Source organism: Manduca sexta, chromosome 8 (assembly GCF_014839805.1).
Source record: "Manduca sexta isolate Smith_Timp_Sample1 chromosome 8, JHU_Msex_v1.0, whole genome shotgun sequence".
Classification (NCBI taxonomy): Eukaryota; Metazoa; Arthropoda; class Insecta; order Lepidoptera; family Sphingidae; genus Manduca; species Manduca sexta.
In genome coordinates, this window is record NC_051122.1 from 10641699 (window position 1) to 10657838 (window position 16140).

At 35.9% G+C, this 16140-nt stretch overlaps 3 protein-coding genes across 3 annotated transcripts; all 3 read right to left on the reverse strand.

Moving 5' to 3' along the window:
* Positions 1-6084: 6084 nt before the first annotated feature.
* On the reverse strand, positions 6085-7291 carry LOC115440892. Its single transcript, XM_030165391.2, has 2 exons — positions 7022-7291; positions 6085-6265 (listed from the first exon to the last, which is right to left on the reverse strand). The coding sequence occupies exons 1-2, from the start codon at positions 7211-7213 to the stop codon at positions 6125-6127; spliced, it is 333 nt and encodes a 110-aa protein (XP_030021251.1). The 5' UTR covers positions 7214-7291; the 3' UTR covers positions 6085-6124.
* Positions 7292-10770: 3479 nt separating this feature from the next.
* On the reverse strand, positions 10771-11943 carry LOC115440900. The gene is made up of 2 exons (XM_030165404.2): positions 11691-11943; positions 10771-10951 (listed from the first exon to the last, which is right to left on the reverse strand). Exons 1-2 carry the CDS (start codon positions 11880-11882, stop codon positions 10811-10813), a joined length of 333 nt encoding a protein of 110 aa, XP_030021264.2. The 5' UTR covers positions 11883-11943; the 3' UTR covers positions 10771-10810.
* A 2657-nt stretch (positions 11944-14600) lies between these two features.
* On the reverse strand, positions 14601-15751 carry LOC115440901. Its single transcript, XM_030165406.2, has 2 exons — positions 15498-15751; positions 14601-14778 (listed from the first exon to the last, which is right to left on the reverse strand). The coding sequence occupies exons 1-2, from the start codon at positions 15687-15689 to the stop codon at positions 14638-14640; spliced, it is 333 nt and encodes a 110-aa protein (XP_030021266.2). The 5' UTR covers positions 15690-15751; the 3' UTR covers positions 14601-14637.
* Positions 15752-16140: the final 389 nt, after the last annotated feature.

Below are 16140 nucleotides of genomic sequence, written 5' to 3' on the forward strand. Positions count from 1 at the left end.
TACAATCTCCTCCAAACCGGAACAATGCATGCATACTGTTATTTGATAGTAAAATAATGTATAGTATTTTGTGAACTGTTTCCACCTATTCAATGTTGGGTCGGCGCAACTTGTTCAAGCAAGGAGCTTTTGTCTATTTGCATATAATATGGTTCGCAAGTTCTTGGGTTCGATTCAGGACAGGCAACACTGGGCGAATCCCGTAAAGGGTGTTGGCGTCATTCTAGTGGCCGAAACTAGGCAAAATCTCAAGTGCGTCAATGTTAGTTTAGATCAGATTGCATATCTGTCAATGTTGAAACTGGTAGTCTAACCTTGAATATAATCGTCGTGGAAAATAATATATAATCGTCGTTAAAAATATACAGTTAGGAAATAAAATTAATTCGCTTTTCGCAGGAAAATGGCGTAGCGTTTGACCTAATATTTTCTCCAAAGTCCAACTACAAGAAAATATGAAAGGATATATATTTAATTTTTGAATTCTTTTATTTTTTATCTTTTACCGCTTCCTTAAAAGTGCCACTCGGTGAGAGTTACTCCTATTGCCCCCACTACGCAGCGGTACTGTAGTAGGATATTGATTGTATCCACTCGGATAGCGACACAAGGTGTAAACTCGCCATAGTGGCCGTAATTGTGTCGCGTTCCGGGTAGCCAGGCTTCGATCGGTTTTGAATAGGCCGGTGTAGTGTCGAACTCGGCTGACGAGATTCAATCATCTCTAGTCAATAGGTACTCTGTCTGGTTCACTACTTACTATCAGGAGTTATGTTGCCGTATCCATATCCTTATATATTATAAAACAAAGTCCCCCGACGCGTCTGCCTGCTTAAACGTAAAATAAAAAACTATCGACCGAATTTCGATGAAATTTGGTTTGGAGATAGTTTAAGATCCTGGGCAGGGTATAGACTATTTTTTATCCCGAAAAACTGTTTCATGCGGAAGAAGCTGCGAGCGAAAACTAGTAAAAAATAAATAAGTACAAACATCCAAAATATACGGAAGAATTCGCAAGCAACATAGCTTTCCAGACCGACTACGTTCAGGAATCGTAAATAATTTTGTGAAACGGTATGAAATATCGCAACCACACTTTTCCAAATAGACTTGTTAAATCGTAGCACATGTATCAAAACAACGCATAATAAGGACCGACCAAGTCCATACATTACGCGCTTCAAGTAAATTGTAAAACATTTCATGTGCGAACCACGGTCGCGTGATATACGGCCGTCGCTTCTGCAGCCATAGTATATGGCGCGGAAGCCCATACCAAATTCACATCGGAATAAACGCAAGCGCTTGATAATTTATTGCTTGTGTATTGTGCAGCGGAGCTGTGTTTAGACAGGCGATTGGTTTAATCAGAAACGTGAAGCGATAAAGCTGCTAAATTTTGTTTTTTGCGTGTGTTCCGAACAGAACGGTCATGTTTTATTAGATTTTGTTTTCTGATGAAGTTTGCATTTGCTTTATCTAGATTGATGGTGTTTTATGGCTAGTGTTTTGCCAAAATGCAAATCGATTTATCCGTTACGAAGCTGTAGTAACAAATTCGCATTTGTACAAAGAGAATTGCATTTTTAGTCAGTAATATTTTATTTTGTTGTATTCTGTTTTGTAGGATGTCTGTTGGGTTTTATGAATCAAAATATATTTTGAATGTTCCGGCAAAGCCGGGAAATGCAATTATTCTTTGAAAGGAAAGATTCTGTGTGGCGTTGCTGATGTTTGTAGGCAGACGTTGTACTTATTATCAACCAAGCGATATGTTCTCACCAATAGTAAACAAAGATTTTATTAGTTCATAACATCAAGATTAATGACGAACGTGGTGCTGGCTACCCTAGGTACCGTTATACTAGTTCAGCCGCCCTTTCCTAAGCTTGTTAAAGCCACCGCGTTAGTGCTCATGCTCGTCTGACCAATCCAATCTACGCGAAACGTGTTGAAATACTTGAGACAATTCAGCATCATTCATTTTCACGCATTTGTGAATTATCTGACCGCCTCCCATATGTTCTAAGCTCGGCTCTTACAAACTCCGCCACTGAGAATAACATAATTTAATTCGAAACAGTTACCATCTGGAGTTTGAAATTCGTATCATGGCGTTGACCGCGTCTAGTTAATTAATGTTACTACAATCGGACTTAAGATGTATTAATTTACACTCAGTTACACCCTCATCAAGTGACAGGCACTTTATTTAGTCTACAATTACCCGGTTCATTAGTAAATGGTTATTTGTAATTCTGGCTTCATTCATCATTGAGTGTGTGGTCCTTGGATCCAAGGACGTGAGTGATTTGGAAGTCGGTGGTGAGATTTAATTATGATGATGGCTTTTGGTTGGGGGAAATCTTTTTGAGATAGTTGAGTCATATGGATCTATGTTTGCATTTTTGTTTGGGTTAGAATCCTTTTTATATCAATTAAGGCGATGATGGTAGTACTGTTTATATTTCAATAATTATAAATTCTGTTTCGATTTCAACGGTGATTTTAGTCAAATTAATTGTTCAATATTTTTATAAAAATAAAAAGGGTCGTAAAAAATTTTATCCTGAGTTTTCCAGAGTAACGTAACTTGTATTCCAATTTCAGGAAAAAAAGCTCCAGTACGTCTATATAATAACGTAGCACACGTATTTATTTTCAATTAAAAGCATAATATTATGGAACATAATCAAAAAGAAATCCAAATCTTCCTTAATTAGGTTATAATCAAATTGAAATAACCGATAAATGCAAGTAGTTTTTAGATAACATTAAATATTTTAATTCATCGTTAAGAGGTATTCGTAATAGAAGATTTAAGCAAGGTTGCAAAGGAGGTACTCACTTAGATTAAGTGGGATAATGATCCGACAGAATGGATGCGGTAATCACTATAATTAGGTGTATCTTAACGCAAGCCAGATAGCTTACATGTTAATTGTTAAACCCTGCTAATTCGTCTGTCGATAAGCCATGTTCATTATCAAATGGATGGATTTAATGTCTTGGTATAGGTTACTTAAGTAGCAATATTTGAATATGATTTATTACAAATGTGTTATTTTAAATTGACATAGCCTCAGTGGTAGTAGTATTGCGTGCTCGGTAAGATACCGCTCTGAGGTTCCAGGTTTGAATTCCGAGTCGGGCAGTGACATTGGGTTTTGCTGCTCAGTACTCCGAATGGAAGGCATTTTCGAATTGTATATTTGCTCCACCGATGAAAGGTCAAGGCTCAGGTGTACTGTGTAAGGTCTTGTTATGCCGGATATTTTCACAATAAGAATTTTATTCCAGAAAAGACCTTCATACGATGAAGCCGTAAGCAAACGCTAGAAAACAGGTAATCGAAATTAAAGTAATATTTAAATTCTAGAAGGCACATAACAATGTTTAGTTATATTAATAACCAAGCGCCCTGTCTAGCAAATATCAAGTAGGAACGCAACGATACGTACCTATGCTAATAGATTTTGTGCTCATGCAAGCAAATACATACAAGATCTACAAGCTCTGCGACTGTTAGATATTGAAATGTAGGAGTATTAAGTTGAATTATTATATTTATTCACTTACTTGCCAATGGGTAGACTGAAATCCTAGCTAGGCTTATTCCCTAAGTATTAGTATATTTTTTGTAAAGCTAGAAGGTTTTTCGTTTAGATGCTTATTTCTGGATATTCTCTTTCGTGTCTGCAAATTTTAATAGGAAGCTACAATAACCGCGGGTGCTTTAGACTATTTTTTACCTCGCAAATGAAGCTAAACGGGAGCGTAGAAGCAACGTAGTGCTACTCATTGGTATTAAAAAAAAAATACTCTAGGATACTACGATGCATTGCTCCTGAAACTAATTCCTTTGTTTATTAAATATTATTATCACATTTTAGTCTTAAGTAATTCCTTCTAACATCGTACACAGAGATATTACTTTAGTTATTTACTATGAGAATAGGTAAGTTTAACATTACCCACATTTGCATACATTCTGACATCATAATAAAAAAAAATGTTACAAAAGCTTGAAATATATCCACTTAATTTCTCACTGCACACATATAAAAGATACCAACAACATTTGAAGACACTTTAGCAGAGGAAGAAAGCCCTCATCCGAGTATCAGAATTCGGAGTGCACTTCGCACGAGAGCGTCAAAGCGGCCGGATGCGTCGATTTGGCGGGCGCCATCTTGTATCTCTTGACATGGCGGGAATATTACTCTACACCCTTTTTCGGCTGATAAATCTTGACCTAAATTCGTAGCATTTTCTCAACTAGATTTCTTTGTTGCACGCATTTTTGTTGTATTGTTTTTGTGGTATGAGCTGGCTATTGACTACCTTCTTTCGTGTTGATTTTCCATCGTCTGTTTAGGCGCCAATTTACTGACCATCAGATGAAGTGTAGTTACTTTGTACCGACCGAATAAAAAATATTATGAACTAAAAGATTAACCACGCAATATGCTATATGATTTAAGAAAAAAATAAATTAAATGAAAATTAACTGTAAGCAGTGGGATGGGTTGCGTTTCCTTTAACTATTTGTGGATTGTAAAGAGGGGACACAGATTAATACATTTATTGATTGACTAAATAATTAGGTGGTTTGCGAGCGACCGCTATGACCAGTTGCCTTGCATATTTAATATACATTAACTAATGTAAAACTTTATTATACATAGATTATAAGTATGAATTTTACGCCACTACTAATATCATTTGTCTCGACATCTTTTCTTTCAAAATCGAATGGAAACTCGTCAAATTCCTAGACATAGTTGATCTAACACAAAAAGTAACCCAAATAAATAGAAATAAAAATATTTCACACTTTCCTTGAAACAGTAGCAGCCCTTACCGCGTCATTTGCCCTAGCAGTGTTCTCGCGATAGTACGGCGCTAATCGATGTCATTTAGCCAATCTGTACTTTGACCACATGGCTTTTAAGTTAATTGTGGAAGTTCGACGAGGGATAATTGAGTTTTTCATAACCAAAAGCAGTTATAATTTAAGTAAAATGTTGTCATTCGCTGTTAAGTAAGCTTAAAAAGTCCTGGGTTTTGCCCAGTAATGGAACCAAATTGCTTAGAGATATTGTCGCCTTGTTCAAGTAAATATCATTTGTATATTGCACTACTAAATGAAACTATATAGTTATCTTCTTAAAATAACATTTTACAATAAGCTTCCCGAACCATAGTTATAAATTAAAAAAGGTTGAGTTTCGAAGTGGCTGTAGGCTAGTTGGGTGTGGAACGGATTGCCGAGAACAATATCCGCAGATCCAAATCACAAGATCACACACCTCTGATTTTTCTAAGAATTCGATGGGTATATTCTTTATGAATTGTCGCTTAGTATAACGGCGAAGGAAAATATTATAGTGAAGAAACATGCGTACCCGAGAAGTTCTCTGTAGAAATGTTGGTGAAATGGTGTGTGAAGTCTACCAATCCGGACTAGGCCAGCGTGTTGGACTAAGGTCTAATTCCTCTCAGTAGTAGAAGAGGCCCGTGCCCAGCAGTGGGACAGTATATAATATACGGCTGACATATTCACCATTAAAAATCTCGTACAAAATAAATATCAGTAAAAAGTAATGTATCTCTATACGCCCTAATGTTACTACTACTTCTCTAAAAAGTTCGTCAAAGCGGCAGCATCACACTTAGTGTGAAATATACTTACACAAAAGGCACATGCGCACTATACACATAATATTCAAAAAAGTAAAACTTTGATTGGTCAAAATAGTGTGCACAATCTTAGCACAGGTAAATATGAGTATGTGGTTTCATTTACTAACACCATGACATAATGACTGTAGACTGTGCACCGGAAGGTCTTGCGTTCAGATCGGTGACGGCTTCGTGAGTTCATGCAGGTAACTGACACGTTTAGAAGGTAATGTCTAGGCGTTATCCGATTCCGAAAATTCTTCCACAAACTTCAAGCTTTGTTTTCTTCAACTGATAGACGAATCTTATCGTAAAGAAAGAATACTACAAAAGCGAAACCCAGAGCAAAAAACTACCAAGGATAAGAAACGGACAAGAGAATACACAAACAATGGCTAAGGATAAATCAACTATAATTCATGTTCAATTAACAATTTCAAACGTAAATGTAGATGTCGTACTGCAGTCTTTTGCCACGGTCGCTTTTCAAGCGCAGGGTGACGTGGTTGAAGCCCAGGCCGCCGCTGGTCACGTTGGCCGAGGCCCCACTATTGGTCAAATCGTAGGCTAGGATACCCTGGAATGTTGAAAATAAAATAGTATATCTTCACGAATGTATTTCCTGCGGAAGATTTCCGAATTGAGATAATGAGATTATGGAATGGAGGGTTTAGGTATAATTGAAATATATAAAAAAAAGAAATATTTATGATGATTTAAATCTTTAACGTAACAAAATATAATGGAATTAAGCACCAAACGGTAAGGCATAGATTCGATAAGCGCGTTTATTAGTAAAGTGATTAAATTATCGATAGAAATTCGTTGATAGAAAACACTGCTCTGGGTTGTATATGTTGTAATAAGCTACTGATCTCGAATGTACCAGAAAATATTTTTAATGCATTAGTCTCTGGAACTATCTAGCGCAGCGATTTTAAAAATTCTTACGAATTAGAAATCAGCAATCATCTTATCTAATTACGAAAGAAACATTTCCTTAAGCGTTAAGATAAATTATACTATTCCGTGATAAAATGTAGCCTATGTCTAGCAAATATAGTATTAGTAAGTCAGTCCGACATAAGATTGATGTCTTCCCCCCGTTCACTTTAGGCAGTTTCCTTCCATCATCGTACGTTTTCTTTGCCACTAGGCTGTCCCGTGACTAAACTTCTATGAGCCCGGTGCGAGCTTCTATAACTACGGTCATGTAGGATCCAAAACTTGTGTCCTGCTCTAATTTCTGTGCCTCTCCATGACCTGCGCCTTAGGTGCAGCTGGCCTAGTTACAGCACTGTTATTACATGTAGGTACTTCGGTATTTACTAACCTGGATACTCTGATTGTGGCTGTTAGGTATCGTGTAGCTGACATACTCGATCCGCTTGGAAAATGTATTGGCGGCAAACTTCGCTTTGGCGTGGTGCGCCTGCCGTCGCATAACGTTCGTGCCCATAAATGTGTGGCCACACTCCGTCGCCACCACAACGGCTAACAGCAATCCCAGGATGTACAGCTTCATTCTGATTATAATCTCTTCTGCTTCCAGTAGTCTTATTCGTAGTCACCAGTGAGGATGGTTCACTGAACGTCGGCTATTTCTTATATACATATGTTCTTATCATTTATCAAGTTATGATCAGTAATTAGTTTTCGCGGAAGTTATCTTGTCAATTTCTTTGATGATTAGATATTGATGCTATATTAAATAAATATTTAACTCATCGACATATATGTACTACGTAATAGATTTGGCGTTCCGAACACTCACCTTGTTCAACAGAAGGGTTCTGCAATCCGGTGCTGGTCGCCGTTTTACTGATACTCTATTTAAAGTGCTTTAGCACGGCATGTTTAAAAAGTTTGGTTAGTCGATGATTGATGTTTTAGCACTGCAGCGAATTTTTTTCCGAACTCTAGATTTTGAACAAATAGTTTATATGGATGTTCGTGTCTTTAAGTAGAATATACGTCAATGAATTAACTGTTTATTCATGCTTCATGTGCGTAAGTGCCAAGTGAATTAATACTGTAATTCTAGGACTATGATTCTTAAGAAATATGCCTTTACACAATAGATGATTATCGATTATTTAAAAAAATATTAGAACTCTACATACCGTTAGATTCATAAAATAATTTAGTTCTTTGTAATAATCTGACCTCATAAGTCATTAAATTACAAATATTTCTATCGTAATTAGGTTTTTGACGTCCGATGTTTATTATTACTTCTATTCCAAATTATAATAGAGCTAAAATTATGCATTAAAATCTGAATTAAACTACGTTCTATGTATTCCAAAGCTCATAATGTTGATCGCAACTATAATGCTGCGGAATGTTATGATTTTAGGGATCTGTACAATAAGAACAGTAACAACTTATAACTCTTTCAAAAGATGGTAAATAACCTAATCTCTTCCTTAGCTCAGCTTAGCTTGTTAGCTTTAATAATTATCATTTAAATGTGTTATCTTTAACAATCAATTATATTTTATTAGAATTGAAAGGTATCTATCACGTGCATCGGCCAAGTGTCTTCATATTAACATGAATCACGTTTTTCAATATATCTGGGTGTAATCTGTTTCGTAGCATCTCTTCAGTTTTACGAATCAAAATACATTTTGAGAATTCCGCGACAGCCGGGAAATGCAATTATTCTTTGAATGGTAAGATTCTGTGTTTCTTTGTTGCTGTTTGTAAACAGGTTTTGTAGGTACTCATTATTAAACAAGCGATGTTTTCTCACTAATAGTAAAAAAATATCGATTTGATGAGGTTTTTTTTGTAGTGCTGCCGTGGTTATAAGCCTCAATGTGTATTTAGCAACCATGAGGTATACACACTGAACTGCATGCCTAGGGTTGCGGCAAATGTGCCCCCGTGCATGGGCGTGCATTTGATGTGGAGACCATGAACCATAAGGTTAAGATTAATGACGGACGTAGTGTTGGCTCCCCTAGCTCTTGTTATACCAGTTCAGCCGCTCTTTAATAAGCTTGTTTTTAGTCACCGCGTTGGTGCTCATGCTCATCTGACCGATCCAATCTACGCGGAACGTGTTGAAGTACTGAAGACATTTTTAGCATCATTCATTTTCACACATTTAGTCAAATTGAAATTATTGATGTTTTTATAAAAATAAAAAAGATCGTAGAAAATTTTACCGAGAGTTTTTGGAAAAAAATGATTTGTTTCCAATTTCAGAAAAAAACCCTCCAGTACATCTATTTAACTGTGTAGCGTATTTTATTTTCGAATAAAAAGCATATAACAGAAGACAATCACTCAGAAATCAAGATTATCTTCCTTAATTATATTATAACTAAGTGGAAACAAGCGATAAATGCTTATTTCGACTTAGTCATAACTTTTAGATAACATTAAATATTTCAATTCATCATCAACAGGAATTTTAATTAGGCACCGACTCCAAAATATGTATCCAGCATATACCTGTTATGTGAAATATTTTTTTGGTTTTGAGTGGTTTTTTAAGGCGGTTTAATTTTTTGTTAAAATTGATTTTATTTTTTGCTATTTGTGTTAGTAAAAAATAGACTGTCTCGATGGCGTAGTTGTGTTTCGCTCACAATACGACTATCGCGCTGAGGAGTTACACCTCTGCCTACCCCGGAAAAAGGGAAGAGGTTTGATGCTATATATTGTACGTATGCAGTAGATTCAACCATACCAAACGCAAAAACACAACATATATATTTCGCTCACAGTACGACTATCACGCTGTGTTGTTACACAGGGGAAAAGGTGTTATGCTATATATATATATATATATATATATATATATATATATATATATATATATATATATATATATGTGTGTGTGTGTGTGTGTGTATGTTAAGCGGCGATAGCCTAGCTGGGTGAGGAACGGACTGCCATGACGAATGTCCGCAGGTTCAAATGCTAAGGGCACACACCTCTGACTTTGCTAAAAATCATGTGTGTATTCTTTGTGAATTTATCGTTCGCTTTAACGGTGAAGGAAAACATCGTGAGGAAACCTGCACATCTGAGAAGTTCTCTATAGAAATTTCGAGGGTGTGTGAAGTCTACCAACCCGCACTAGGCCAGCGTGGTGGACTAAGGCCTAATCCCTCTCAGTAGTAGTATACAGGGCTGATATTATTATTATTATTATTATGTTAGCAGAAGAGTCAACTAAACCCAAAGCAAAAACACAATTAATGGGTTTTGCGAGTGATACGACTATCGTGCTGAAATGTTACGCCTCTGCCCACCCCTGACATGGGGAGAAGATGTTATGCTGTATGTATAAGTATGTTAGAAGTACACTCAACCGAACTCAATGTAAAAACATAGCGAAACATGTCATAGAAAGCAAAATTTGCAATTTTGTTCATTTGGACGACATAATTATTTTAGTTTTTTTAGTTTTAAAACCAAACTACTGAAGCGATCTTGAAAAAATATTATGCGACCAATCTGGAGGTACATTCTTTCGAATAAAAAAAGAATTTTTCAAATCGGTTCATAAATGAGCGAGTTCTGAGGTAACAAACATACAAAAAAAAAACATTCACGTCGCATTGATAACCTCCTGATTTTTTTGAAGTCGGTTAATAAAAATTAATGTATCTCTATACGCCCTAATGTTACTATTACTTCTCTATAAAAGTTCGTCAAAATGGCAATATCACACTTAGTGTGAAATATACTTACACACAAGGCACATGCTCACTATACTACAAAATATAAAAATAACTGAAAAGTAAAACTTGGATGAAGTGTGCACAATGTTAGCAGAGGCAAAGACAAGTATGTGGTTTCATTTACTAACGCAATGTCAAAATGATTGTATAGACTGTGCACCGTGATGTCTTTGGTTCGGTCATGGCTTGGTCAGGCCATGCAGGTAATGTGCAGATTTAGTAGGTTATCACTGGATGTTATTCGATTCCAATAATTCTTCCACTAATTCCAAGCTTTGTTATACCATTCTTATCGTAAAGAAAGAACACTACACAAGCGAAACCGCGTGCAAAAACTACCAAGGATAAGAAACAGACATGAAAATACACAAACAATGGCTAAGGATAAATCAAATATAATTCATGTTCAATTAACAATTTCAAACGTAAATGTAGATGTCGTACTGCAGTTTCTTGCCACGGTCGCTTTTCATGCGCAGGGTGACGTGGTTGAAGCCCATGCCGCCGCTGGTCACGTTGGCCGAGGCCCCACTGTTGGTCAAATCGTAGGCTAGGATGCCCTGAAATGAAGGAAATAAAATGGTACTTATTCACGAAATTAATTTCTGCGTTGATTTTCAAATTGACGTAATGAGGTTATGGAATATAGATTGTAGGTAAAATTCAATTATATATACATAAAAAAATACGATTAATGACGATCTTAAATATAATAAAAAAAGAATCAAATTAAGCACCTAACGGTAAGACATAGACCCCATAGCGCGTTCATTAGTAAAGTGATTCAATTATCGATAGAAATTCGTTCATAGGAAACACTGCTCTGGTTTGTAATAAGATACTGATCTCGAATGCGCCAGAAAATATTGTTTAATGCGCTAGTCTCTGGAACTATCCACCGCAGCGATGTAAAAATTCTTACGAATTAGGAATCATCTAATCTAATAAGGAAAGGACATTTTCTTTAAGTGTTATATATAAATTCTACTATTCCATGATAAAATTTAGCCTATGTCTAGCAAATATAGCATTAGTAAGTCAGTACAAAAATAAGATTGATGTCTTCCCCCCGTTCACTTTAGGCAGGTTCCTTCCATCATCCTACGTTTCCTTTGCCACTAGGCAGTCCTGTGACTAAACTTCTATGAGCCCAGTGCGAGCTTCTATAACTACGGTCATGTAGGAGCCAAAACTTGTGTCCTGGTCTGATTTTTGTGCCTCTCTATGACCTGCGCCTTAGTTGCAGCTGGCCTAGTTACAGCACTGTTATTACATGTAGGTACTTCGGTATTTACTAACCTGGATACTCTGATTGAGGTTGTGGGGAACCGTGTAGTTGAAATACTCGATCCGCTTGCTAAACGTATTGGCGCCGAATCTCATTTTGGCGTAGTGCGCCTGCCGCCGCATGACGTTCGTCCCCATAAATGTGTGTCCACACTCCGTCACCACCACAACGGCTAACAGCAATCCCAGGATGTACAGCTTCATTCTGATTATAATTTCTTCCGCGTCCAATAGTCTTATTCGTAGTCACCCGTGAGGATGGTTAACTGAACGTAGGCTATGTCTTATATACATATGTTCTTATCATTTATCAAGTTTTGATCAGTAATTAGTTTTCGGTGAAGTTATCTTGTCAATTTCTTTGATGATTAGATATTGATATTATATTAAATAAATAAATAAATATTTAACTCATCGATATATAATATGTACTACGTAATAGATTTGGCGTTCCGAACACTCACTTTGTTCAACAGAAGGGTTCTGCAATCCGGTGCTGGTCGCCGTTTTACTGATACTCTATTTAAAGTGCTTTAGCACTGCATGTTTAAAAAGTTTGGTTAGTCGATGATTGATGTTTTAGCACTGCAGCGAATTTTCGTCCGAACTCTAGATTTGAACAAATAGTTTATATGGATGTTCGTGTCTTTCAGTAGAATATACGTCAATGAAATAACTGTTTATTCATGCTCCATGTGTGTAAGTGCCAAGTGAATTAATACTGTAGGACTATCATTCTTAAGAAAAGATGCCTTTACACAGTAGATGATTATCGGTTATTTAAAATAATATTAAAACTTTACATACTGTTAGATTCATAAAATAATTTAGTTCTTTGTAATAATCTGACCTCATAAGTCACTAAATTACAAATATTTCTATCGTAATTAGGTCTTTGACGTCCGATGTTTATTATTCTTATTCTTTGAATGGTAAGATTCTGTGTGTCGTTGTTGCTGTTTGTAAGAAGGTGTTGCAGGTACTTATTAACAACCTGTTGTTGGTACTTATTATCAACCAAGCGATATAACGTAAAGACTAATGACAGACGTAGTGTTGGCGTCCGTAGGTGATAGGTCCCGTTATACCAGTTCAGTCGCCGTTTACTAAGTGAATTTTTTGGAGAAATATAATTTTATTCCAATTCCAGAAAAAAAATCTTTAGTAAATCTATTTAACTGCGTAGCACATTTTATTTTTGAATAAAAATCATATTACGGAACACAATCAATCAGAAAACAAGATTATTTTCCTTAACTATATTATGACTAAGTCCAAATTAGCGATAAATGCTTATTTCGATTTAGTCATAACTTTTAGATAACATTCAATATTTCAATTCATCAACAAGACGTGTTCGTAATACAAGATTTAAGGTTGAAAAGGAGGTACTAACTTAGATTAAGTGAAATAATGATTCGACAGAATGGATGCGGTAATCACTATAATTAGGTATATCTTAACGCCAACCACATGCTTACATGTTAATTGTTAAACCCAAATTTGCCTGTCGATAGGCCATGTTCATTATCAAATGGATGGATTTAATATCTTGGTATAGATTACCTAAGTAGCAATATTCGAATATGATTAATTGAAAATGTATTATTTCACATGCTTTGCCTATTTACTACACAATTATTTTATTATAAGGTCAGGGGGCCCTATTCCATCTGTAGGGGCGAATTCGTCTTTTTGCAATTACGGGCGTGCTATTTGAAGGACAGCTTTGATAGCCGTGGGTATAGGTATGAAAGTCAATAACTCTTATATTGACATATACGGCTATCAAAGCTGTCCTTCAGTTAAAACGCCCGTAATTGCAAAAAGACGGATATATTCCCGCAGACGGAATAGGGCCACTTGACCCTAGATAACTGATAATATAAGTTTGGATTTTATACTGTTACTAAAATCATTTGCCGTGAGACCTTTTCTTTCTAAGTCGAATTCAACAATTCATCAAATTCCTTCACATCGTTGTTCTAACATAAAAAGTAAGCCAAAATTAATAGGAATTAAAATATTTAACACTTTCCTTGAGACAGTGGCAGCCCTACCGCGTCATTTGCCCTAGCAGTGTTCTCGCGATAGTACGGCGCTAATCGATGTAATTTAGCCAATCTGTACTTTGACCACATGGCTTTTAAGTTAACTGTGGAGGTTCGACGAGCGATAATTTAGTTTTTCATAACCAAGACCTTTAATAATTTTAAATAAAGTATAGTTGTCATTCAATGGCACGTAAGTATAATAAAGCCTCCATTTTGCCTATTAATGGTATTAAAACTTGAATGTTACTAAGAGCTATCGTTACCTTGTTCCAGTAAGTATACAGGGTAATTTTGACATAACGTTATTAAATGAAACTACATACTTATCTTCTTGAAAATAACACATTACAATAACCTGCTCGAACCATAGATGTAACATAAAAAAGTGTAGGTAAATCTCGAACAAAATAAATATCACTAAAAAACTAAATTATTTTTGTACGCTGTAAGTTTACTACTACTACTCTAAAGCGGTTTGTCACACGTTTAGTCATAAATATACACACACAAGGCATACAGGAAAGTGATAAAAAAATCGGATAAGTTTTACATGTTTGGTGAAAATATTCGTTATTGTCACCAAACATGTTTGGATGAATTTACGCCATTGTTAGCAGAGATAAAGACGAGTATGTAGTTTCATTTACTAACAAAATGTCAAAATGATTGTATAGACTATACACCGGCAGGATTTAAGAGGTAATCACTGGACATTATGCGGTTCCAAATATTCCTCCACTAATTTCAAGCTTTGTTTTGCTTCACAGCTAGACGATTCTGATCGTAAAGAAAGAATACTACACAAGCGATACCACGAACAAAAACTACCAAAGATAAGAAACAGACATGTGAATACAAAAAACAAGGGTAAGGATAAATAAAATATAATTAATTTTCAAATCATTTTAAACATAAATATAGATGTCATACTGCAGTTTCTTGCTGCGGTCGCTTTTCAAGCGCAGGGTGACGTGGTTGTAGCCCAGGCCGCCGCTGGTCACGTTGGCCGAGGCCCCACTGTTGGTCAAGTCATAGGCTAGGATACCCTGGAATGTTGGAAATGTTACATATTCAGGAATGTAATTGAAGCAAAAAAAAAAATCAAATTTAGATAATTAGTTTAGGGAATACAGGTTGTAGGTGCAATTCAGTTATACACATATAAAAAAATATGAATTCGTGATAATCTGAATCTTAAACCTTATAATAAATAATCGAATTTAAGCATCTAAGAGTATGGCGTAGATCCCATAGGCGCGTTCATTAGTAAGGCCATTGAATTGAATCGATAGAAATTCGTTCGTAGGAAACATTGCTTTATGTTGTGACTAGGCACTGATCTCGAATGTACCAGAAAATAATGCATTAAATGTAATGCGCTAATGTCTGAAACTATCTACTGCAACCGTTATTAAAACTACGGATTAGTAATCATCAATCATCTTCTCTAATAAGGAAGCGACATTTTCCTTAAATACTAAAAACAAATTGTACTATTCCGTAATGAAATGTAGCCTATATTTGGCAAATATAATATAAGAAGGACAGTACAGAAGTAAGATTAATATCTTCCTTCCGTTCACTTAGAGCAGGTTTTTTTCCATCGTCCTACTTTTCCTATATCACTAGGCAGTCCCGTGATTAGCCTTTTATGTGGCTCTATACCCCGGCTCACGTAGGATCCAAAAATTGGTCCTGGTTTCGTTTCTGCACCTCTCTTACTTACGGCACTGTCACTAGAAGTAGGTACTCTGTATCTACTAACCTGAATGCTCTGGTTGTTGCTGTAAGGCATCGTGTAGTTGACATACTCGATCCGCTTGGTAAACATATTGGCGCCAAACTTGACTGTGGCGTGGTGCGCCTGCCGCCGCATGACGTTCGTCCCCATAAATGTGTGTCCACACTCCGTCACCACCACAACGGCTAACAGCATTCCCAGGATGTATAGCTTCATTCTGACTATACTCTCTTCTGCTTCCAGTAGTCTTAATTGAGTAGGCACGTAGGAGTGGTTAACTGAACATAAGTTATGTCGTATATATTTATGTTCTTATCATTTATCAAGTCATGATTGCAACAATTAGTTTGCGGTGGAGTTAGGTTGTTAATTTCATTGACCATTAGGTATTGATAGTATATTTAATTTAATTGTTTATTCATTATCTACGTGTGTAAATGCCAAGAGAATTAATTCTATAATTCGAGGACTATGGTTCTATAAAAAAATATGCATTTATATACTAGACCTTCTTAAAAAAAATTGATACCTTTATTTCATTGTATTTTAAATATATTTGTTCAGCCTTTATATACCTGTGTTATTTATTAGTGGAATACACTGTATTTTGTAACATATTCTTTAATTTATATTTCATGTTTTCTGTTTGTTTCCTAAATATTAAAGA

Bases quoted from the DNA above. Each gene is read 5' to 3' on its own strand.
- LOC115440901 (XM_030165406.2), bottom strand. From the start codon at position 15,689: ATGAAGCTATACATCCTGGGAATGCTGTTAGCCGTTGTGGTGGTGACG. The intron at 14,779-15,497 runs GTTAGTAGATAC...CCAACATTCCAG, and splicing joins GCAACAACCAGAGCATTCAG to GGTATCCTAGCCTATGACTT.
- LOC115440892 (XM_030165391.2), bottom strand. From the start codon at position 7,213: ATGAAGCTGTACATCCTGGGATTGCTGTTAGCCGTTGTGGTGGCGACG. The intron at 6,266-7,021 runs GTTAGTAAATAC...TCAACATTCCAG, and splicing joins GCCACAATCAGAGTATCCAG to GGTATCCTAGCCTACGATTT.
- LOC115440900 (XM_030165404.2), bottom strand. From the start codon at position 11,882: ATGAAGCTGTACATCCTGGGATTGCTGTTAGCCGTTGTGGTGGTGACG. The intron at 10,952-11,690 runs GTTAGTAAATAC...CCTTCATTTCAG, and splicing joins ACCTCAATCAGAGTATCCAG to GGCATCCTAGCCTACGATTT.